This window comes from Anarhichas minor, unplaced genomic scaffold (genome assembly GCF_050575085.1).
Source record: "Anarhichas minor isolate MPS153535 unplaced genomic scaffold, ASM5057508v1 ptg000006l, whole genome shotgun sequence".
NCBI classification, from domain to species: domain Eukaryota; kingdom Metazoa; phylum Chordata; class Actinopteri; order Perciformes; family Anarhichadidae; genus Anarhichas; species Anarhichas minor.
The window spans coordinates 2804949-2831297 of NW_027466452.1; the positions used below are offsets into that span (position 1 = coordinate 2804949).

A 26349-nucleotide genomic window follows, 5' to 3' on the forward strand; every position below is an offset into this window, starting at 1 on the left:
TGTCGCATTCCTTGTGTCAAGCCACTCTTGAACAACAGACAGCGTCAGAAGCGTCTCGCCTGGGCTAAAGACAAAAAGGACTGGACTGCTGCTGAGTGGTCCAAAGTTATGTTCTCTGATGAAAGTGAATTTTGCATTTCATTTGGAAATCAGGGTCCCAGAGTCTGGAGGAAGAGAGGAGAGACACACAATCCACGTTGCTTGAGGTCCAGTGTAAAGTTCCCACAGTCAGTGATGGTTTGGGGTGCCATGTCATCTGCTGGTGTTGGTCCACTGTGTTTTCTGAGGTCCAAGGTCAACGCAGCCATACCAGGAAGTTTTAGAGCACTTCATGCTTCCTGCTGCTGACCAACTTTATGGAGATGCAGATTTCATTTTCCAACAGGACTTGGCACCTGCACACAGTGCCAAAGCAACCAGTACCTGGTTTAAGGACCATGGTATCCCTGTTCTTAATTGGCCAGCAAACTCGCCTGACCTTAACCCCATAGAAAATCTATGGGGTATTGTGAAGAGGATGATGCGAAATGCCAGACCCAACAATGCAGAAGAGCTGAAGGCCACTATCAGAGCAACCTGGGCTCTCATAACACCTGAGCAGTGCCACAGACTGATCGACTCCATGCCACGCCGCATTGCTGCAGTAATTCAGGCAAAAGGAGCCCCAACTAAGTATTGAGTGCTGTACATGCTCATACTTTTCATGTTCATACTTTTCAGTTGGCCAAGATTTCTAAAAATCCTTTCTTTGTATTGGTCTTAAGTAATATTCAAATTTTCTGAGATACTGAATTTGGGATTTTCCTTAGTTGTCAGTTATAATCATCAAAATTAAAAGAAATAAACATTTGAAATATATCAGTCTGTGTGTAATGAATGAATATAATAGACAAGTTTCACTTTTTGAATGTAATTAGTGAAATAAATCAACTTTTTGATGATATTCTAATTATATGACCAGCACCTGTACAATAAACATTTAGAGCCGGTGGAAACGAGAGGTTTACTATTTACTAGTGCTAACACGACCATTTGTCGAACCTCAGATTCAAGAGGAGCAATGCGGATTCCGTCCCGGCCGTGGAACAGTGGACCAGCTCTTTACCCTCGCAAGACTACTGGAGGGGTTCTGGGAGGTTGCCCAACCAGTCTACATGTGCTTTGTGGACTTGGAGAAGGCTTTCGACCGGGTCCCTCTGGGGTTCTTGTGGGGGGTGCTGCGGGAGTATGGGGTGCCGGACCCATTACAACGGGCGATCAGGTCTCTGTACGACTGCAGTAAGAGCTGTGTCCGCATTCTCGGCAATAAGTCAGACACGTTCCCGGTGGGTGTTGGCCTCCGCCAGGGCTGCCCTTTTTCTCCGGTCCTGTTCGTGACTTTCATGGACAGGATATCTAGGCGCAGCCGGGGGGTGGAGAACGTCAGGTTCGGGGGTCTCGGGATCGCCTCTCTGCTGTTTGCAGATGATGTGGTCCTGTTAGCCTCCTCGGATCGTGACCTCCAGCATTCACTGGGGCGGTTTGCAGCCGAGTGTGAAGCGGCGGGGATGAGAGTTAGCACCTCCAAATCTGAGGCCATGGTTCTCTACCGGAAACCGGTGGATTGTTCCCTCCAGGTGGGGACGGAGTGCCTACCTCAAGCAAAGGAGTTTAAGTATCTCGGGGTCTTGTTCACGAGTGAGGGTAAGATGGAGCGGGAGATCGACAGACGGATCGGTGCGGCTGTAGCAGTAAAGCAGGCGCTGCACCGGACCGTCTTGGTGAAGAGGGAGCTGAGCCGGAAGGCAAAGCTCTCAATTTACCACTCGGTCTACATTCCTACCCTCACCTATGGTCACGAACTCTGGGTCGTGACCGAAAGGACAAGGTCGCGGCTACAAGCGGCCGAAATGAGCTTCCTCCGTAGGGTGGCCGGGCTCAGCCTTAGAGATAGGGTAAGGAGCTCGGTCATCAGGAGGGAGCTTGGAGTCGAGCCGCTACTCCTTCGCGTCGAAAGGAGTCAGCTGAGGTGGTTCGGGCATCTAATTAGGATGCCTCCATTGGAGGTTTTCCAGGCACGTCCAACTGGGAAGAGACCCCGGGGAAGACCCAGAACACGCTGGAGGGATTACATCTCCCAGCTGGCCTGGGAACGCCTCGGGATCCCCCAGAATGAGCTGGAACATGTTGCCGGTGAGAGGGAAGTCTGGGTCAGCCTGCTTGGCCTGTTGCCACCGCGACCCGACCCCGGATAAGCGGAGGAAAATGGATGGATGGATGGATGGTGCTAACAGCCAATGTTGTTTAATGCTACTGGGGGGCAGCTAAACTAACTATTGTCATTTTATAAAAGAAGTCATTCTGTAAGCAGCCGTAATCTGATATCAATCATGCTGAAAGTAGTTCACGGCTCTGCAGCTCCTCTCCTAACGGCTCACGTTGCTGTTCATTTCCTCCCTCAACAAATCAACAAACAGGCCGATGACTTGTTTCCTAGACGTTCTGCTGGTGAACGACGTTCTGCTGGTGAACGACGTTCTGCTGGTGAACGATACTTTTGTGACTTTGTGACCAAGCTTTTTGATCCGTATCAGCCAGTTGGTGTCCACTGTCCAGTATTTAGAGGGTGTGAGTGTGTTATGAGGGCCTCAGCGGGGTGGAGGGGGGCACATGTGCATCGACCCTTTAAGACACATCCACTCCCACCAACAGCAAGCGTAGCCCAGGGAGCCGCAGATGCTGTCGTCCTCTCCTTGCGTAACCATGGTGACAGTCCCTTCAGCGACGTGTTGTGTCTGCTTGCCTCACTGTCAAAATACACACACACACACACACACACACACACACACACACAGAAACACACACTCACAGGCTGAAGAGGCGGGTTTTGGGCAGTGGGACCTGTTTGATAAACTGCTGTGACAGATTCAGGTTTTCAGTGTGTTTGTCATTTATTCTGTCGGTCTGGGATTCAACCTTATGTCAGACACGTCATACCTGGAAATGTGTTTATAAGTCATTTGAGCAGTGAAAGCTTGACAGGATAATGAGCTAATCCTTCGTGTTTGTTGATTGGCGATGATGCTTATTGTGCTTTTTTATCTCCTTTAGGTCCAGGGATGATGTCGTCAATGATGTCATCAGGTGGACGCCAAGACCCACCTGGACAGCCTGCCTTCGGCTCTGACTACCTGTCTGGTGAGGGTGGCGGGAGTGTGTTTCCCCTGTCGTATAGAAGAAGTTTGCACATAAGTTTGAGTTAGCGGCCCATAAGACCTGTAGGTCAGTCTGACAAATCACTCACCAGTTGTGACTCTTTTCTGGGCACAGCCTTCCATGTGTTTAATGTATACTCACAAGCAAAAAAAGGTTCACAAGGACCTAGCAAACCGCTTTATACTGAAGTAACTCCCTTGTGAGACTAGCAAATTGGTCTCGGCTTCCAAAAACTGTAGACCCAACCTCGTAAGGGAATAGTCACATTCTTCATGTGGTCACTGTAGCTCAAAGACCTAAGACTTGACTTGGACTTGCAGAGGATGACTGGTGAGCATCTCTGGCTCGTGGGCCTTGTTTTTTGTACAAGATGTCACCAGTAACAATACTTATGGCTCCGTTCTGTTCACGTGTTCCAGTCAGCCATGACAGTGTACCATCAGCCATCATTCCTTTCATTGAGGTCTCTCCCTCGTTTCTCCCCATTAAAGGGTTTATCCTGTTCCGATGTGAGGGTTCAGGGACAGAGGATGTCGTTTGTGTACAGATTGTAAAGCCCTCTGAGGCAAATTTGTAGTTATATATTTTAGGCTATATAAAAATATATTGAATTAAATTGAATTGAATTATTTACACCCGTGTTTTTCCCACTGTGACATGTCAAAATGGCCAATACATGTTCTATATTCAGGTGCTTTGTGTGATTCCATTTAACTTAACATACTGCATGCACACATTTGAATAAGTCTAACATTAGCATTTGTTTCTATGTTCTGCTGGCTCCTTTCATTCTCCTCCCCATTTTGACTTTCTCTCACTGTCCTCTCTGATTCTCCCATTTCACTTCCCCTGGTCACTCATTCCATTTCTCTCTCTCTCTTTCTCTCTGTCTCTCTCTCTCTCTCTGTCTCTCTGTCTGTCTGTCTGTCTGTCTCTCTCTCTCTTTCTGTCTCTCTCTGTCTGTCTCTCTCTCTCTTTCTGTCTGTCTGTCTCTCTCTCTCTCTCTTTCTCTGTCTGTCTCTCTCTTTTTCTGTCTCTCTGTCTGTCTCTCTCTCTCTCTCTTTCAGGTCCTATGATGGGTGGGAGGACAGATCAATGGAGCATGAACAAGACAAAGGACAACAGCATGCCTGACTCATTTCTAGGTCCTCTTTACTTTTTCATCTCCTGTGTCTTTTTTTACCTCTGATGTCACATTATCCGTCCTCACTCCCTGTTCATGTGCTTATAAAAACATTATCTAGTGACAAACAAGTGAAACATTATTGTGATTAATGAGATATTTTGTGTGGAAATCATCCTGGAGGGCAATCTATGAAAACAAACCTTTGACGCAAGCTGCTGCTTTGTAGTTGTTCAGCACTGCTGGGTGATAAAGCTCCACACAGGCTGCATACAGATTAACCATTTAACAGTATTTTGAATCAGCTTTGCATCAAGTTTTTTCATTTCTAAAAATCAATCTGGTACCTCACCACTATAATTACAGCTTCCTAACAATAGTCCATAGTAGTCTGTTGGTGATGTCTCTCTGTGTTCGTCTCTCCATCAGGCTTTTCTCAGTCTGGGATGGGAGGGACCGTGGGGTCCGGCCTGCCACCGTTCCAGACCAGTATGAGCACCACTCTCGGCCAGACCGGGATGGGTTCGGCCATGGACACCCAGAAGAGTTCGGGTCTATTTGGCGTGGACAACAAAACCACCAGCAACACCAGTGGAAGCAGTCCGTTTAAAACCAGCGATCTGTTTTCGTCTGGCGGCCCGGGAATCCACTCCATGGATCACTCTACAGGTATCAGAAGGAGGGGGGGGTTGCATGTTGTTACTGTGTGCTGGTGGCAGCAGGGGGAGGGGGGAGTCAGGAGAATGAGAGAGGAGGAACTTGCGGTACACGTACTGTGGTTTTGGGGTGACGATAAAGGTTACAGCTAGGGCCCTGGCCAGATTGAAAAAAAACTAAATCCTGGTCATATCCTCAATTTCATTTATCAAAATATCAAATTTGATGCTTATTTTTCTAGAAAGTTGCCATGGGTTTGTGTAGGAGGACAGCAGGGGCAGGTGGTGACAGGAGAAGATCCTCACACAGGACCTGCTCTCAGCAGCAGAGGGCAACCTCTCCCACTGTAGGTGGAAACAGATCCAGCCTCACTGCTCTACGCTCCGTGCACTCAGCTGTTCTCTTCATCTACTGACAAACTGGATCAACAGACAGATGGGTCTCATGCAGACAGTGATGAACACAGGACAACCCATAGTGTCATGTCTTCTGTAGTCACTGCAGTCTGACTGCTCCACATTGCATGTCTAGCTGCCTTATATCCTGAATTGTTAATGTTTATAATAATCATTAGCAGCTCGAGTCAATAACAGCTGAACGTTAACTGCATTTTGTGGTTGCCGAGCAACAAAAACACAAACCCACAGGAGGATTTAACGGTAAAGGCAAAGCAGCCCACCGTGCCGTTTGCAGTCTTCCTGTGTAATTTTCCTAAAAGCCAGATATCACATTCTGTAATAAGCGATGCTGCAAACATTTATTTCATCAGCTGAACAGTAATGTCGGCGTGAAATAGATTTTATCAGCAGGGTCCTTAAAATGAACTTTTAAAATGACTCAGCATCTGAGTTTTGATAGTGCAGAACTTATGAAACATTTAGCAAGCTCTTACTCAGGGTTTTGTTTTTGATCTCTTCTCCCTTCTGTTGTGTTGGTGTGCTAAAGATAGCCCAGTACAGGCTGGTTGTTACGTAACACTTACTATCCGAGTTCATTACAGGGAATAGAAAGCAGGCATGATTTGAGGAGAGATTGTTTGTTACACAATGCTATTGGGTAACTGTTGTCTTTAGATTTAGAATTGTTTGAGCATAAAGATATTAGGTAGCACTTCCTGTCTGTAATGCATTATAATCATAACTAGAAGTTGTTATAATCTGCTCTGAATAATATCATAATATAATCAGTGTTATAATTCCCAGAGTTGTAATACATTGTATTATTTCTATAATACATCATAATCATTGTAAAAATGCATTATAATGTGATTATAAGTTAGACTAAATGTAGATTGTTTGCTTTAAGTGAAAAAGATATCCTTAAATCTAAATGTGAACAATAAGTTACAATGACTTATAATCACATTATAATGCATTGTAACTCGGGGTGTAACGATACACCAGATTGATATGTAGATTCAATGATCAACAATCCAATATCTTCGATGAAAACCAATACATAACAGCTTTAAGATACGCCTTTATTTTGAAATTCCCATGACTAGCCTGTGTCACCATTTCCATCCAAGCTGACCTCTGACCTCTTTCCTACAGAGCCCAGCTACACAAATAGTCTCATCATAGGTCAGTTGCTTTTTGTGAGTATAAAAGTAACTATAAATCTAATAAATGATCCATGAATGCTTGATAATACCAGTAATGATAATGCAGTATTATGATACTTGACCTTATAAGTCATTAGAAATGTATCAGCATGTGTTATGATTATTGTTGGTGAGTGCTTATAACTATAATTATACAGCAGATTATAAGGCATTCAAGATCTCCGGACTACCCATTCCATTTCAGGGAAGAGAAGGCAGTGATGTAACCACATGCTGCTATTTTAAACGCTGTGCTTACCTAACCGCTCCATCACACAAAATACCTGCAGACATTCTGTAAATGTGCCAATCCGGTTACATCATCTGGACAACAGCAAGCTTTGGATAACTAACCCCAATCTTTGATCCTATAGACGTTAAGTACAGTTTAGAGGTACTTGTACTTTACTCAAGTACTTCCATTTTATGCTATTTTATACTTCTACCCCACTACATTTTGGAGGCAAATATTTTACTTTTTATTGCACTGCATTTATTTGTTAACTTTAGTTTCTTTACAGATTTAGATCATTAATCCAAAAATATAAATCAACTAATAATGTATTAAAGGTTAAGCTACCAGCAATATATAAAGTAATTAAATGAGCTTAAAGTGAATAACACATTAATGCATCAATTCAATAATCTAATAATATAAAATACATTATTCTATATTTGGTCAATCTGCATAACAAGTAACTATAATTGAGGTACTTTTCGTGTATTTTGTTGCTATTACTTTTTTACTTTTACATAAGTACCCGTTTGAATGCAGAGCTTTTACTTGTAACAGACATTGTAGTATCTGAGTATCTCCACCCACAGCTTGAGAACTACCTTTGCAAAGGTGCACCATGTTTTTATCACGAGCCAATCAGAGCAGACTAAGCTTTTTTTGGGAGGGGGTCTTAAAGAGACAGGCGATTAAATAGAGCGTTTCAGACAAAGGGTGAATACAGGTATATTCAGACAGACAGAATGAGAAAATGTTTTCTTTTTAACATAAAAGCATGTAAACAAACATGTTCTAGTCGGACCCTAAAATACAAGTATGAACCTGAAAATGATCATGATATGTCCCCTTTAAGTAACATATCTGAGTGCTTCTTCCACCACTGCACAAAAGTAATGAGGGAGAAATTCTGATAATCTCAAGAAGTGCTCCGCCCCCTTAGCTCAGAATGCAGAATTAGCCATTAGCTCCAGCTATCTGTTAGAGCCCTCGATGTGATATGGTGCAAAGCACTGGGAGGTGATGGTTTTGTCCAGAACCTGTTGAGGATGTAATAATTAATATATCACCCAGAATGAGGGAGTACAGATGTTACTAATACCCTTAACAATGGCTCTGTTCTAGGACAAGATGCAGCATGCACAACATCAGAACAAAAACCATGAAAAGAGGCCTATACTCCCCTAAAAGCAACTCATCCAGTGATACTGAAGTCATTTGTTATTGTCCTAGTTGCTTGTAAACATCATATGAGATATCTTCGGTAAAGTCTTCTGATATCAACACCACTGATGGGGGCAGTTCACATTTCAAAGATGTTCGAATGTATTTCTCTTTCTTAAAGCTTTAATAAGAGGAGTTGAGTATGAGTAGTCAAATCCTGTTGCCAGGCAGAAAGAGTCATGACAGGCTCATGCATTTCAGCTTCCTAATGTCTCACATCACTGGGTATCTAATGAAGCAACCAGTCATAAAACGTCATGGATGAGTCGGTGCTCTGTTGGGCCAAATGGTTCCACAAGAACCAAAATATGTTTGGTCTATGTTTTTCTAAAATGAAAGTTTATAGGAACAATTCGGGGGAAAATATGAGAAACAGCAGAAAGTAGCTGCTTTATGAATCTTAATAATTTTGTCAATAAGCCTTTTTTTTCCCTCCCTTAAAGTCCTCTACACACCTGCTCCTCTGTCTGTGCAGTCTAACTCTCACACGCAGTTCTTTTGCATCGGCAACGTGTTTGAGGCAGCCAGCGATCCGACATTAACGGTTCCCTTGGCAGTTAGCCAGAGCCCAGATTAAGATGTACTCTCCATTAAATACCTTATCACATTAAATATAGACGATAATGCCCCGGGCCTGTCTCCTCCTCCAGCTGTTTATAGCTGGGCAAGCATCGGAGGCCAAAAAGAGGAAAATAGCTTCAATCAACTTAAACAGGGCAAAGGTGGCCAATTTCAACGGAAGGGTGCACCCGCATCTGGATTCACATCAATATCAGGTGATATTGATGTGATCCGACATTAACGGTTCCCTTGGCAGTTAGCCAGAGCCCAGATTAAGATGTACTCTCCATTAAATACCTTATCACATTAAATATAGACGATAATGCCCCGGGCCTGTCTCCTCCTCCAGCTGTTTATAGCTGGGCAAGCATCGGAGGCCAAAAAGAGGAAAATAGCTTCAATCAACTTAAACAGGGCAAAGGTGGCCAATTTCAAGGGAAGGGTGCACCCGCATCTGGATTCACATCAATATCAGGTGATGTAAGGCAGATTGAGGAGATGGGAGGATGAAAACTGAGGAAGAGGAATTTAGACAGAAAGGGGGCATGACACGCAGACTGAGAGGGTTGTATAGGTGGGAGTTTTATTCCCTCCGTCTGTTCATCTCTCTCTCTCATTCTCTCTGAGCTGATGACATGCTTGTCAGAAATAATTGAGAAATATTGCCTCAGAGGGAAAACTGTGATGACTTCATTCCCCAAACAAGAGGAGATAGTGGGAGCAGACAAACGAAGGGATCATTGTTTTCTCTTTGTTTGTTAAAGCTTGCATGTGCACAGTTTGTCACAGCATTGTGATTCAGTTACATATTCCATATGTTATCCTGCATGTGGGACAATGATCCATTTATTGCCAGGGTTCTTCACACATGCATGCATTTTATTTTGAATCATGCATGCTAAGGTGCTTGCTTTATTTAGCGTGTTCATTTGCTTCAGAGCTTTATTGCTGGAGGTGTGTCTGTTTTGCTCTGCTGTGTGTGCCTGCTCTCTACACAAGACATGAGGTCATGCGTCATGGTGATGTTTAAAAAGAGGGGAGTCAAACATATTTTACACATTGAGAGAATCATACATTATATTCATTTCTGGGCTGAAAAGTGCTATCTTAACAAACACAGTCCATTCCAGACTCCATTTAGAATTGTCAGCATTGGAAATGTACACAATATGATATGGCCAGCCAATATGATATGGCCAGCCAATGGATCTTTCCACTGTTATTTCCCGTAATGTCCAAAAGGAACTGTATTGAACCTGTTGTAAGGATGTAAAGTGTGGATAAGCACTAGACCTCCAGTCACAGTGAGCTTTTGGTCCTTTGAAGTTACCATAAAAAATTGGCAAATTGGAATGAAAACAGTGTTTTATATGAAATGTGAATTAACAGTTAATTCAAACCACGCTGGCAGAGAGGAGACGCAACCAAGCAGATAAATGAAAGAAACTCTTCTCACTCGGTGCTCAGTGCTGAACCATTATGGTGCTTTAAAACAGCACCTGAAATATCTGTCTTAGTTATCCACATTCCAATCCAGTGCCTTTACTGAAATATAGAAAGTCTGTAACAGGTGAGTAAATGACACGTTGAATGTATTTATAAAAGCAGGCGCCATCACATACATTGTGTTTTATGAAACTTTCAAAAGTTTTTGCCAAAAGGAGCCTAAAAGCGATCCGATTGTGGTTACTATGGCTGTAAACCACTAGCAGATGTCCCACTAGTGGGGATGAGCTATATGCTGTGGTCATTTCTGGTAAGAGGCATGCATTATGTTTGTAGTGAGAACAGAGCTTGCCTTCGAGTTATTGTACTCATGACTCACGATTGAATACAAATTTTCCCAGATACCCACATTCAGACAAACTCGTAGAAGCCTTTGATCTTGATTGGGAGATAATCCTAGTTTTACTGAATCAATGGTCGTCTATGGGATCGAAGTAGCTCCCTTAAAGGGGACATCACATGCTCATTTTCTAGTTCATACATGTTTTATTGTTTGTATTTGAGGTCTCTACTAGAACATGTTTACATTCTTTAATATTCAAGAAATCACATTCTTTTTTTGAATATACAGACTGTCTCTTTAAGACCCCCTCCTGAAAAAGCACTGCTCTGGTTTGCTTCCAAAAAAAAAGGAATGGCGCACCTTTGCAGAGGTAGTTCTCAAGCCGTGGGTGGAGATGTTCAGATGGGAGGGGGTTTCATGATATGTCCACTTTAAAAGAGTATTCCACTGATTTATCAGCGCTTGATGGACGTTTATTTATTTATTTACATTTGAATTTGACTGGGACCACGAATAATAGAGATCTGCTCTAATGTCATCTGAATCTGCTGGTATTCATAAATCATATCTCTAAGTTAGAGACCCACACCCTCATGGACATGTCACTCCCCCTCTAACAATCCCTGTAGACTATGTTGCTTTTAAAATGATGTAGAGTATGAGTGTTCTTTAACAAATTGCTGTAATGATTAGAGAGGCTACTTTCAGTCATTATTAAAGTTTCCACGTGCACAGCCAAGTCACTGCAGCGAATATAGTGGGACATTTATGCAGCAAAACTAAAAACTATAGTTATAAAGTTGACAGATGAAACGAAAACAAACTCTCATATAATCGATGAAGTTTAGCTGCTGTAAATGCATCCAGCGTCTCTCTTAATGGGGTCGCTGTCTGCTGCAGAGCACCAGCTCTGTTCTGCTCTCTGCTATGTTCACATATTAGAGAATGGAATAAATATTTTCCTCATCAAGTAATTAACATTTCACCCACACTCTATTAATCACAATGTTACTTTTTATGACCCAACCCGTCCAATCTGCTTGCGGATATAAATACGTACGATAAAGATACATTTCACTATTTGAAATCACATTCATTATACAGAGATACAGCTCAAAGTTCATTTTCATTCACAGTCCCCGGGTAAGATTCCACGCAGCTCCCTCTGGAGACACGAACGGCTTTATACAACTTTGTCACATATGCAGCAGTGCTCCCCAACGTCTGTAAACAGACTTTGATGGAGTCCCCCTTTAAGAAATACTACCTCATGTTTATATGTGCAAACAATCTAAGGGACTGCATGAAGCCTCTAAGTAAGCACGCCCGACTCTTTACAAATACTGGCACATTTACTAGGAGTGGCCTAGTCCCAAGTACCCTTACTGTTGTTGTAACTCTAACCTATTGATGAGACCAGTCTTTACACTCCTTTACTGCCATGAAACAGTAAACAATTTACACATGAAGTAGTAACAACCATTTTCGATGACGACAATCTGATGGCTTTTCGGCAGCTGATTCTCTGACACAGTATGTGATTGGTTCCTCCTCTTATAAAACCCTCCCCCCCACCCCTCGGCAGCTCCCGTCCTCTCTCCCAGCGGCTCAATGGACGACAGCAGCCCCACCTCCTCCGCCTCCGACCCCCTCAGCCCCGAGAGAGTGGGGCCGGGGGGCGAGGCTAGCAAGGGACAACAGAGGCGGCGGAAGAAGAAGAGGAAGGGCCGTGACCACGTCTACGACTTCTTGGCAAGCCAGAAGAATAATGTCGGCCAATCAGACAAGGATGGGATGCAGGATAAGGGCGGACCGGAGGCGGAGGAGGACGAGGAGGAGGACGAGGAGGAGAACTGGGAGTTGGAGATCAGAGAGAGTGGAGGAGGGGGTAGGGTGAAAGGCAGGAAGACTAAGAGTCGGGCAAGACTTCCAGAGGAGTGGGGAGTGCCCCAGCAGCCCAGCTCTCCTGCGCCGGCTGCCAACTCTGGTCCTTTTGACTCCAAAGCTCCAGATTCAAAGCCCAGCCCTGTTTTGCCCTCTGCCCCTGCACAAATACCCACCAGTTTCACCAACCGTTCCCATGCTAGCCTTGTAACAGATGCATCTCCACGCTCTTATGAGCCGATGTGTGTAGACGATTTCCCCTTGTCTGATAAAGATGGTCCAAAAGCAAATCAAGGGAACGTTTCGGCAAGCAAACCTGAACATAACAGCACAACGGCTAGTGTTGCCATCAAGAGTAGTCCAGCTGGGGATGTTGGTGGTAGTCTAGCATTGATGACCGGGGAAAATCTGAGCACCGTCTCCCAGACCTTCTCCTTCCTGGATTCAGTCCTCCAGACCTCTCCTGACTCGCAGACCACCACCCCTATCACCAACACCCCTTCCCTTGCTATGACTGCCCTGACTAAGTCCACCCCAACAGAAATCCCTGCTTTACAAGCCACTTCTGTTTTCAACCCTTTCAAGATCACTCCAGACCTCCCTCTCCCTCCTACTTCCGCTTTGTCCACCAAGCCATTACCATTAGCTTCTGTAGGAACACGCCCTCCAACAACTGTGGTGGGATCAGCCCTCAACGTCGATGCCAAGCCGTTTGTCCCCATGGCCACACTCTTGTCCTCCACAGCCACACCCAGTTTGACTGCAGCTACCGCCTCCGCTACCACTTCAGCCACGCCCCTTATCCCCTCAGCTTCTCCCTGTAAGAAGGAAGCCACCCCCACAGCACCGTCAGACACTCCCCCCAAAAGTGTAGCCACACCCTTTAGCTCAGCAACAGTCACTTCCCCACCACCCATCACCCCCGCAGCCCCTCCTTCTCTCCCTGCACACTCAGAGCACCAGGAGTCCTCGCCGCCACAGCTTCCCCCACTGGAAGGTTGGTGAACTACAGGGAAGATTATAATTAACATGGGGCAAATTTGAATAAAATCATTGTAGGCTAGGCTAGCAGGAAGTAGCTACTTTTTGTCTTCCTCTATGCATGGCTCTTTGTCTGTGGATTGAGCGCCAGGCCTGCTTGGTGCTTGATCCTTTCCTTTAGGTATTTGTAATAACCAGGGCTCGAGACATAAATGCAGAGCAGCTCAATTTTTAATCTGATCCAAACACAAATCTTCTCTTTATCACCATTCAAATTTTTTACCAGAGAAACATTTGTGTCCAGATATATCACTCTTCCCAGCTGTTGGCAAGAGTATGTGACACAAATGTACTGTGCTGGTACATTTGTACCAGCACAGTACATCAAGCAAACATTACCTGATAAGTTGTCTGATTTGACTTCCCTCTGCCTGCCTCTGTGTTCCTGTTACCATGATCATAACAATGTTATCACTTGACCTGCTGCTTCTGATAGCTCTACTATCTTTGCTTGCTCCACTGTCTACTGTTTCATATGACTGTCAGCTGCCCGTGCAACGTCACACTATCTCCTCTCTGTCTATAGAAACACACACATGACCTGGGTCCTTGCATGGCGAAGCTAGTTTGCTAACGCCTTTTAGCTTCCTAGAGTCAATAATGTTATAGTTGTTATAGGTTGTGGTAGTGTGGTAGTAGAGAAGTTAAAAAGTAGACACGACCGTGACCAAGACAAGTGAATTGGTTTACCAATAAAACAAAACATGGTCTAAGTTGGTGAGGCACAACCTGCAACTGTCCAATTTGCTTGATGCCTCTTGGGTTTATTGTGTCTATATTTTGTGTTTCTATTGCAACTGTTTATAATGTATGTGACGACATTTAGAGACTCAATATTAAGTTTTCTGTAGAAGCACAAATGCTATTTGTAAGAGACTTTAGGACATTTAGAATAAGCAGCACATCTGACACATGCTACTCACTTAAAACTAGATTAGAATAAGATGATGAATCCAAAACACTCCAGTCAGCTATCATGTGAATTTGTACACCCATTTTGAATGTTATCAGCCGATAGAATGGGAGTTATCAGTGGTTATCACTACCTAACCTTCTAATGCTTCAGATGGGCCAAACTGCACCTAAAGTGAAAGTGAACGTTGTGAAACGAAACCAAACAACTCTAGGTTTAGACAACACAACTTCTTGGTTAGATTGAGAAAAAGATTTGTGTTAAAATAAGTACGCTTGTTAAAACTTATGTAACTTGGCTTTAGTGAAGTAGACAAGTAAGGTTAATGAAGTCTTTCGGTTTCACACGGGACAAGGAAGTAGCCCTCACCAGCGCCCCGCGCAGACTTCATGCTCTTTATACTGTGTCAACTGACTTTCTCCTCTGATCTCCTCATCATTTTTTGCGGCCACAAGAGGTCGGGGTCGACATTTTGGATTCCTATCGGTGATCAACCATGTGAATAGACAATAAGGAGTAGCAGGCCCCTTCTAACCCAAAACTGTGAGGCTGTTGATTCATTCGGCTGATAACATCTGAAGAGGGTGATTCTTTAAACTATACAATATTTGAACCTATTAGACAAGAGTTGCAGTTTGACAAAAATATCTCTTAGCTCAATCTCCCCTTGGTAGATATCTTCCAATATACAACCACCTGTCAGTGACTATAGCTCCATGCTTGAGTCAGATGATGACAACTGAACCACCTCCATAAAAACAGAGTAACAACTACACAATGAAGGTCACAAGATGTTGCTGAAAGCTATGGAAGACATCCAATTAGGGAACTTCACATATTTCTGTCACACTGTTACTGTATTGTCAAGGTTAAGAATAAACCCTCAAGCTCAGGGTTAAAGAATCTCAATTTTAACCGCATTTTGATCTTGATCCTGCAATGCAAAGATCCAGAGCAGTTTCTAGGTTTTTGCGCTTGATCCTGTTCAAAACGTAGTCCTGGTTAGAATCTGTTATCCGAAAGGAAAAATAAAATCACCTTCAAATATCAGGGTTTCCCCCAGTAGTGAACTGCAGACTGTTGACAAGTCGAAACAAGTTATGTGTGTGAGATAACTGACAGATATGGCTGAGAGACAACCGTGTAGTAACCAGCAGTGTAACATCTGCTCTTTTGGCCTGCCTGGCCTGTCGTACGCTGGGGTAAACCCTGAGATGACCTCAGTCTGATGCTTCCTCCTCCTGATGATTTCTATCTGTGGTGACATCCCCACAGTCTGCTGAACGAAGCTTTACTTTTACAGTGTGATTCTATCTATGCTTCTCCTCAGACTTGTCTCACTACTACAACCTGACCCAATACTCAACACCGTGTGTGAAATGTGTGTTAACTTGATCTATTAATCAAATGTGACTGTAGCTCTGACTTCCAATTTAGGATGCCGTAGTCCTTTATCCAGACATAGTGGCATCTCTAACGCGTCCTGTAGTCTCTAAAATGTCCCGTAGTCTCTGACACGTCCTGTAACTTTCAGAAAGTCTAACTGGAGTTTTGAAGCACATCAATGATTTATATTTTCTATTAGAAGTTTTTAGGTATGGTTTGAGTTGATGTTGGATGCTAAGGTGTCTTTTAATGCATTGAAGCTGATTCAGAACTGGCTGACCATTGTCTCTCCCCCCTCCCTTTCCTTGTTTTCTGTTTCATAACGACACCAATCATGCGGCTTTGATCAACAGGTAAGACATGTTTCTCTTTTTCCAGTTTGCTTTGTTGGATTCTCATATGGAACTTTGTTGGACACCCCTGACCCAACAGTGGTATAATAATACTGCGATTGTGTGGTGAATAGTTATTTCATTTGCACACAAACCTCTTGGGGTTTGAAAAATTAAGGTTATTAACACGGTCTAGTATGTTTCTCTTTTTCAAACGGAGGCTCCGGTCCGGTACAAATTGAGCCTTTAATATTTATTAGCCCATAAAGTGGCAATCGCTACGTTTGTGGTTCAGTTTGTAATAATCATAACCTTTTAAACTTGCTGCTTTTAAGCACTGCACTGCACTTCTCAAAAAAATTTTGTTGATAAAGGTCAAATTTCTGTGGAATTATGCTGTCAATGTTAATATCTATGCTGTTATTTGGTACATGGCAAATAAGCAAGCATTAAACGCATCATTCAATTTTTCTATGAAAGTTTGAATCAGTGTGGCACCACCTTTAGAAACACCTTTACCTCACTTAGGATCTTTTATTAGACATTTATCCATCCATCCATCCATTTTCCTCCGCTTATCCGGGGTCGGGTCGCAGTGGCAGCAGGCCAAGCAGGCTGACCCAGACCTCCCTCTCACCGGCAACATGTTCCAGCTCGTTCCGGGGGATCCCGAGGCGTTCCCAGGCCAGCTGGGAGATGTAATCTCTCCAGCGTGTTCTGGGTCTTCCCCGGGGTCTCTTCCCAGTTGGACGTGCCTGGAAAACCTCCAGTGGGAGGCGTCCAGGAGGCATCCTAATTAGATGCCCGAACCACCTCAGCTGACTCCTTTCGACGCGAAGGAGTAGCGGCTCGACTCCAAGCTCCCTCCTGATGACCGAGCTCCTTACCCTATCTCTAAGGCTGAGCCCGGCCACCCTACGGAGGAAACTCATTTCGGCCGCTTGTAGCCGCGACCTTGTCCTTTCGGTCACGACCCAGAGTTCGTGACCATAGGTGAGGGTAGGAATGTAGACCGAGTGGTAAATTGAGAGCTTTGCCTTCCGGCTCAGCTCCCTCTTCACCAAGACAGTCCGGTGCAGCGCCTGCTTTACTGCTGCAGCCGCACCGATCCGCCTGTCGATCTCCCGCTCCATCTTACCCTCACTCGTGAACAAGACCCCGAGATACTTAAACTCCTTCCCTTGAGGTAGGCACTCCGTCCCCACCTGGAGGGAGCAATCCACCGGTTTCTGGCAGAGAACCATGGCCTCAGATTTGGAGGTGCTAACTCTCATCCCCGCCACTTCACACTCGGCTGCAAACCGCCCCAGTGAATGCTGGAGGTCATGACCCGAGGAGGCTAACAGGACCACATCATCTGCAAACAGCAGAGAGGCGATCCCGAGACCCCCGAACCTGATGTTCTCCGCCCCGAGGCTGCGCCTAGATATCCTGTCCGTGAAAGTCACGAACAGGACCGGTGACAAAGGGCAGCCCTGGCAGAGGCCAACACCCACCGGGAACGTGTCTGACTTATTACCGAGAATGCGGACACAGCTCTTACTGCAGTCGTACAGAGACCGGATCGCCCATTGTAACGGGTCCGGCACCCCATACTCCCGCAGCACCCCCCACAAGAACCCCCGAGGGACCCGGTCGAAAGCCTTCTCCAAGTCCACAAAGCACATGTAGACTGGTTGGGCAAACTCCCAGAACCCCTCCAGTAGTCTTGCGAGGGTAAAGAGCTGGTCCACTGTTCCACGGCCGGGACGGAATCCGCACTGCTCCTCTTGAATCCGAGGTTCGACAAGCGGTGGGAGCCTCCTTTCCAGCACCCTGGCATAAGCCTTCCCCGGGAGGCTGAGTAGTGTGATACCCCGGTAATTCGAGCACACTCTCCAGTCCCCCTTTTTGAAGATGGGAACCACCACCCCGGTCTGCCATTCCATGGGCACTGATCCCGACCCCCATGCGACATTGAAGAGGCGTGTCAGCCAGGACAGCCCAACTATGTCCATGCTTTCAGCATCTAAGGGCGGATCTCATCCACCCCAGGCACCTTGCCACCAAGGAGCTTTTTAACTACCTCAGCGACCTCTGCCAGCGATATGGGTGAGCCTCCCCCTAGGTCCTCAGGCGCTGCCTCCTCTGCAGAGGACATGTTGGTCGGGTTTAGGAGTTCCTCAAAGTGCTCTTTCCACCGCCCGACGATGTCCCCCGTCCGGGTTAGCAGTCCCCCCCCCTGCTGAGAACAGCCTGGGGTAAGCCCTGCTTTCCCTTCCTGAGCCGTCGGATGGTTTGCCAGAACCTCCTTGAGGCCAACCGAAAGTCCTTCTCCATGGCCTCCCCGAACTCCTCCCATGCCCGAGTTTTAGCATTCGCGACCACCGCAGCTGCAGCCCTTCTGGCCTGCCGGTACCTGTCAGCTGCTTCAGGAGACCCCTGGGCCAACCAGGCCTTGAAGGTCTCCTTCTTCAGCTTGACGGCTTCCCTAACCTCCGGTGTCCACCACCGGGTTCTCGGGTTGCCGCCACGACAGGCACCGATGACCCTCCGGCCACAGCTCCTAGCGGCCGCGTCCACAATAGAGGCTTTGAACATGGTCCATTCGGATTCCGTGTCCCCAACCGCCCTCGGGATGTGTGAGAAGTTCTTCCGGAGGTGGGAGTTAAAGACCTCCCAGACAGGGTCCTCTGCCAGACGTTCCCAGTTCACCCTCACTACACGTTTGGGCTTGCCGGGTCTTTCCAACCGGTTCCCCTGCCATCTGATCCAACTCACCACCAGGTGGTGATCAGTTGACAGCTCTGCTCCTCTCTTCACCCGAGTGTCCAAGACATACGGCCGCAAATCAAATGATACGATTACAAAGTCGATCATTGATCTCCGGCCTAAGGTGTTCTGGTACCAGGTACACTTATGAGCCACCTTATGTTCGAACATAGTGTTCGTTATAGCCAAACAGTGGCAAGCACAGAAGTCCAATAACGAAACACCATTCGGGTTCAGATCGGGCAAGCCGTTCCTCCCAATCACCCCCTGCCAGGTTTCTCCGTCATTGCCCGTGTGAGCGTTGAAGTCCCCCAGGAGAACTATGGAGTCGGTAGGTGGCGCCCTTTCCAGGACCCCTCCCACCGACTCCAAGAAGGCCGGATACTCCAAACTGCTGTTTGGTGCATAAGCACAAACCACAGTCAGAGCCTTGCTCCCCGCAACCGGTAGGCGCATGGAGGCGACCCTCTTGTTCTCCGGGGAGAAGTCCAACACAGCGGCGCTCAGCCGGGGGCTCGTGAGTATCCCCACTCCCGCCTGGCGCCTCTCACCCTGGGCAACTCCGGAAAAGGACAAAGTCCAACCCCTCTCCAGGAGCTTGGTTCCAGAGCCAACGCTGTGTGTGGAGGTGAGTCCAACTATATCTAGCTGGTATCGCTCCACCTCCTGCACCAGCTCCGGCTCTTTCCCCGCTAGCGAGGTGACGTCCACGTCCCTAGAGCTAGTTTATGCTGCCGGCGATCGGCATGCCCAGGCCTCCCGCCCGACCTGCCGCCCGGTCTGCATTGCACCCGACCCAGATGCTTGTCTCTGCGGGTGGTGAGTCCACAGGGTGGCTGCTCCATGGTGTTTCTTCGGGCTGAGCCCGACCGGGCCCCATGGGCGAAGGCCCTCGGGAAGGCCCTCGGGAGCTCGCCTATGAGCTCCCCTCCTGGGTCTGGCTCCGGGAGGGTGCCCCGGTTTCCCAGGTCCGGGCGAGGTGGCTGAAGTCCGTGGGCTAACTGTCATAAGGGTCGTTTTGAACCGCTCTTAGTCTGGGCTCTCCCCTGAAACCTGTTTGCCTTGGGAGACCCTACCAGGGGCTAATGCCCCGGACAACATAGCTCCCAGGATCACTGAGCCACTCAAACTCCTCCACCACGTTAAGGTGGCGATTCGCGGAGGAGATTAGACATTTTATAATTTGTAAATTCTTTGATTAGGGCACTGGTTCCCAAAGTTTTTCAAGCCCCCCCCCCCCCCCCCCCCCCCTTTGATGAATTGAATTAATTGCATTATAATATATAAACTATAAAATATCAGTTTTTCTTTCTAAAATAAGTACATATCGCTTCACTTTTCCACTTCACAGTTTATTGTTCAGTTTGTTTTCAAATAGTGCTTTCACACATAATAATTCACACATTGCATTACATTACATTCTTGAATATATTTTCAAGTAAAATGAACTTCAAATGTTAAAATTGAATTTAGGAATAGTGTAACAACTTGCATTTCCCCATTTAACAGTATGTTTTTCAAACTGAATTAGTGTGCAAGAAAATAAAAAATCCTACATATAGAATAATGATCAAAGACAAGATGTGCAAGTTACTCAGTGCCTTCTCTGCATAGATCACATTCATATTCCTACATGTAAATTGCTTTCTGACATATTCATTTGTAAATAAAATAAACTTAATTTCTTTTAAGTGCAAACAACGTATATTTCCCCACATTTAACAGCAGGTTCTCTCAAACAAGAAAATAACATATCCAGCAATGATTGATGTGGATTTACTTTGTTCTGATTGCTTTCAATAAAAGCTTTTTGTGACATACAAGAGTGCCACAATTTAGTTTACCCAACTCTTAGGTTCTTTAAAACTGAATTATAAACAAGATGTGCAAGCTACTCAAGCTTTTTCTGCATGGATCATATTCTTCTTTTTTTTTAACTCATGTGCTTGTTCAAATGATCGGGGTGGGTTTCCAAGTGTCTTTTCTAGTGCTAGGCAAGTTAACGCGTTATTATCGCGTTAACGCATTCATTAATTAACGCCGACAATTATATTATCGCACGTTAACGCAGTTTTTTATTTATTTATTATTAAGCGACATTTTTAACACAAGAACCAGGCATCAAGCAGTGAACAGCTGTGTTCGTGTGGCGTCACTTCCTTCTCCCCCCCGGGTCCAGAACCCCTTCTACACTCTGTCACCGTCGTTCACTCTTGTCCCACAAACACACACACACACACACACACACACACACACACACACACACACACACACACACACACACACACGAGCGCAATCGTCTTGTTACAGGATCAAACGTGACTGTTGTGAAGTGGAGCTTCTAGTGAGGACCAAGACACGTCTTGTTTGAACGGAATACTTTAGTGTCTGAACTGCAGTATTACAGTGTTACAGTGAACACAACGCGCTCTTGCACCCGACATGTGGTTTTCTATTTATCATCAATATTGTTAGCGTCAAGAACACGTACCATTCTACTTCCTGTCTCTTCAAAGTAAAAGCACTTCCGTTTTCATGCTCTTCACAATAAAAGTAAATCATGCAATCAAACAATTTACAAAAGTGACAATATTAAAATACATATTATCGAGTTTTTAAAGTGGTTTGTTTGTAATATGTATAATAAGCATAACTTAGTTATCGCTACTGAGAATTTAACAAACATAAAAACATGACGTTTGCAGTTTTCAAGGTGTATATTTAGGGCCTGAGCAACCGACAACGTCGGGCCTGCGAAGGCCCTATTGAAATTGTAAGGATTATTATTAGGGCCCGAGCAACCGACAACGTCGAGCCGGCAAAGGCCCTATTGAAATTGTACCCGTTTAGGTAAACGTACGCATGGTTGGATGACTTGCCATGCATGAAAACTCACCAAATTTTGGGGACTTGTCAGGCCTGGTGAAAATAGCCATCTGAAAAAGAATGCATCTTTCTGTGTAAAGAAATGGCTCTCTAGCGCCCCCTACAAGTCGGACCGGCGACGCCCCTCGGCCAGTATGTCCGATTGACTTGAAATTTGACACACATGTCCACTTGAGCTAGAGCTACAAAAAAGCCAATCAGACCCCTAAGCTCCGCCTACTTAGATTTTCCGCCATATTGAATGAAGTGTAAAACACATTGCGAAGTGCGAACTCCTCCTACATGCTTAGTCCCATTAATACCAAATTTGCTGTGGATCATTACTGGATCTACGTCATCAAAAGTTATCAAAAGCTTTTTGATATCTCTTTTCCTTTACAAGATATGTACCAATAAACTTCTTAGGGGCGTGGCTTAATATCAATACATACAGTTGTGTAAAAAAGTGTTTGCCCCCTTCCTGATTTCTTATTTTTTTGCATGTTTGTCACACTTAAATGTTTCAGATCATCAAACAAATTTAAATATTAGACAAAGATAATGCAAGTAAACACAAAATGCAGTTTTTAAATGAAGGTTTTTATTATTAAGGGGGAAAAAAAATCCAAACCTACATGGCCCTGTGTGAAAAAGTGATTGCCCCCTAAACCTAATAACTGGTTGGGCCACCCTTAGCAACAACAACTGCAATCAAGCGTTTGCGATAACTGGCAATGAGTCTTTTACAGCGCTGTAGAGGAATTTTGGCCCACTCATCTTTGCAGAATTGTTGTAATTCAGCCACATTGGAGGGTTTTCGAGCATGAACCGCCTTTTTAAGGTCATGCCACAGCATCTCAATCGGATTCAGGTCGGGACTTTGACTAGGCCACTCCAAAGTCTTCATTTTGTTTTTCTTAAGCCATTCAGAGGTGGACTTGCTGGTGTGTTTTGGATCATTGTCCTGCTGCAGAACCCAAGTGCGCTTCAGCTTGAGGTCACGAACAGATGGCCGGACATTCTCCTTCAGGATTTTTTGGTAGACAGCAGAATTCATGGTTCCATTTACCACAGCAAGTCTTCCAGGTCCTGAAGCAGCAAAACAGCCCCAGACCATCACACTACCACCACCATATTTTACTGTTGGTATGATGTTCCTTTTCTGAAATGCCGTGTTACTTTTACGCCAGATGTAATGGGACATACACCTTCCAAAAAGTTCAACTTTTGTCTCGTCAGTCCACAGAGTATTTTCCCAAAAGTCTTGGGGATCATCAAGATGTTTTCTGGCAAAACTGAGACGAGCCTTTATGTTCTTTTTGCTCAGCAGTGGTTTTCGTCTTGGAACTCTGCCATGCAGGCCATTTTTGCCCAGTCTCTTTCTTATGGTGGAGTCATGAACACTGACCTTAATTGAGGCAAGTGAGGCCTGCAGTTCTTTGGATGTTGTTCTGGGGTCTTTTGTGACCTCTTGGATGAGTCGTCGCTGCGCTCTTGGGGTAATTTTGGTCGGCCGGCCACTCCTGGGAAGGTTCACCACTGTTCCATGTTTTCGCCATTTGTGGATAATGGCTCTCACTGTGGTTCGCTGGAGTCCCAAAGCTTTAGAAATGGCTTTGTAACCTTTTCCAGACTGATAGATCTCAATTACTTTGTTTTTCATTTGTTCCTGAATTTCTTTGGATCGCAGCATGATGTCTAGCTTTTGAGGATCTTTTGGTCTACCTCACTTTGTCAGGCAGGTCCTATTTAAGTGATTTCTTGATTGAGAACAGGTGTGGCAGTAATCAGGCCTGGGTGTGGCTAGAGAAATTGAACTCAGCTTTCCAAAGATGTGATAAACCACAGTTAATTTATGTTTTAACAGGGGGGGGCAAATCACTTTTTCACACAGGGCCATGTAGGTTTGGATTTTTTTTCCCCCCTTAATAATAAAAACCTTCATTTAAAAACTGCATTTTGTGTTTACTTGTTTTATCTTTGTCTAATATTTAAATTTGTTTGATGATCTGAAACATTTAAGTGTGACAAACATGCAAAAAAATAAGAAATCAGGAAGGGGGCAAACACTTTTTCACACAACTGTATATGAAGCTTGGTAGGCACTTGTGTCCTATGGAGACTTAAAGAAAAGTCTCTTGGGACCATGCTCCAAACCCTACAGGAAGTCGGCCATTTTCAATTTTGTATGAATTTATACAATATTGCGACGATGCAGCCCTCGCAGTACATTTCACTATCTATATATAAAATTTAGATGTATAACATTTGGTAAACAGATGTATCGCATGTCGACTTACAAAAAAGCCCCCTGAGCTCTAAGCTCTAAACCCAACCGGAAGTCAGCCATTTTGAATTTAGTGAAAAAAACACATTTTTGCGAACTCCTACACGCTGGGTCCGATTTCTACGAAATTTACTGTGGATCATAATTGGATCTAGATCATCAAAAGTTATCAAAATCTTTTTGATATCTCTTTGCGTTTACAAGATATGGACCAATACACTTCTTAGGGGCGTGGCAACATATCAATACACATAACTTCTCAACCATTTTCTCTAAATTCCCAAAATATTCAGCATATGTGCACATCGCATCCAGTAACATACCCTGAGAATGTTTTTGCATTCGACGACTAGGGGGCACTACAGTAAACCCGCGAAGCCTACTGGCTAAAGGAAATGTCTGATGTAACTCAGCTGGACTTGTTCCAAACGGTCCCAAACTTCACATGCTTGATAACACTCATGGCCTGAGGATGTCTACAAGCTAATTGTCCTTAATACTCACAGCGCCACCTGCTGGCGAAAGGAGATCTGCGTTTTTTGACAAACACCATCCGATTTACACGACTTTTACACAATGTGGTTTACACTTGATATAGAGCTACATAATGCACGTGTTCTGTAGCGCCAGGCAGCGGATGCAGGAAGCATCGGACTATTTGCAAAGCATCATTTCCAGCATCAGGCGGTCCACGCGGGATTAAAAACATCTCACTCGCGGACGCGCTGTCCGACGGTCGCGGACGTTCTCGGCCAGAGTCCCGCCGGCACCCCCGACGCACTGGAGGATGCGAGGGCCCGTTCATCGCTGCTCGCAGCTTTAATTAGGGCCCGAGCAACCGACAACGTCAGGCCGGCGAGGCCCTATTGAAACTGTAAGGGTTATTAGGGCCCGAGCCCTAATAACTTCTCAACCGTTTGTCCTAAAATGACCAGATTTTCAGCATATGTTCACATTGCATCCTCTAACATACCCTGAGATTTATTTTGCATTCAACCACTAGGGGGCGCTACAGTAAACCCTCGAAGTTGTGCTTTTTGTCACTTTTTGCAGATTTCAGCCTTCACACTTTAACGAACTCCTCCTAGAGATTTTAAGCGATCAACTTCTACTTTGGTCAGGATGCTCTTAAGACCTTTGTGATTAAAAGTTATCAAAATCGAGAGTTTTCATCAAAGAACCTTGACATGGCGTGGTGGCCATTTTGCCTCATTGTTTATGAAAAAAGAAGTTGTTATAACTCCAAGGTACATTATCCAATTTGCACAAAACTTCTTATGCATGATGCTACTTCAAGCCTAAACATACTTCAATTGAAAATATTTGGAAATCTGCGGTTTGTGACAAACACCATCAGATTTACATGGCTTTTACACAATGTGGTTTACACTTGACACAGAGCAACATAATGCATGTTTGCACGTGTTCTGTAGCGCCAGGCAGCGGATACAGGAAGCATCGGACTATTTGCAAAGCATCATTTCCAGCATCAGGCGGTCCACGCAGGATTAAAAACGTCTCGCTCGCGGACGCGCCGTCGGACGGTCGCGGACGTTCTCGGACTGTATTTATAAAACTGTATTTTAACTGCTACTGTGTAAAGGGAATACTGCTGTTAACAAGAACCTGATTTGTTTAAAGTGTTTGCAAACCAAATGTTATTGCCCTTTTGTTCATATACCAGTACTTTTAGAATAAAAGTGCGCAATACCCTACTTTTGAATTCATTATTGAATTTTGCCATAACAATGCGATTAATCGCAAAAAATCCATGCGATTAATCGCGATTAAATATTGTAATCGTTGCCCAGCACTAGTCTTTTCAATTTAGTGGGCTTCATACTGTCTGCCGCCAGTATTTTAAGACACACAACACACTGGAGTCTCTCTTCTTGGCCGACCATAGTTCTTGTAAAGCCCAGGGACACATATGCCTCGTTATATTTTCTTGCTTTTACCTTTTTTTGTGCCGTTGTGGTGGTCGCGTCACCTGTTATAGCTATAACAGACTTGCCATCTGATTTGCGCTTTATACCAGTCACAAATCTGTCCATCTAACGCTTCCTTCCTATCTCTTATCTTTTTCTCTTTGTCTTTCTGTGTCGCTCTGTGTCTTTCTCACTCTCTTTGTGTCGCTGTGTGTCTCTCTCTCTCTGGTTTTGCCGCTAGTCGGTCTGTAACATGAGCCGCTCTGGTATCCCCCCAGTTCTGGTATCCCCACAGTTTGGGAACCACTGGTTTAGGGTATGCAGCCATAACTCTAGATCTTTTTCGTAGTATCTTAACGCAGAAGTTTGGCACATGGTTAATGTTATAACACTTGGTAAAAGTTGTGAATGGTCACGGTTTGCGTTTTAAGACGTGGTTAGGGTTCGAAAAAAGATCAGGGTTTGGTTTAAAATAGGTACACCTGTTACATAACTTGAGCTAAGAAAGTAAAGTTAAGTGACTCAGTGACGTAAAGTCAAGCGGCATAATGTCCTCAACTTTTGGTTTGTTTAGTTGA

The 26349-nt window shown here is 44.9% G+C and overlaps 1 protein-coding gene across 1 annotated transcript in view; it reads left to right on the forward strand.

Moving 5' to 3' along the window:
• The window catches only part of LOC142934076 (uncharacterized), an 85145-nt gene that overhangs the window by 14397 nt on the left and 44399 nt on the right, over nt 1–26349 (forward strand). The window contains exons 2-5 of the mRNA XM_076078466.1: nt 3091–3177; nt 4263–4340; nt 4748–4987; nt 11970–13265. Coding sequence (XP_075934581.1) covers nt 3091–3177; nt 4263–4340; nt 4748–4987; nt 11970–13265 — 1701 coding nt within the window. The remainder of the gene's footprint in view (nt 1–3090; nt 3178–4262; nt 4341–4747; nt 4988–11969; nt 13266–26349) is intronic.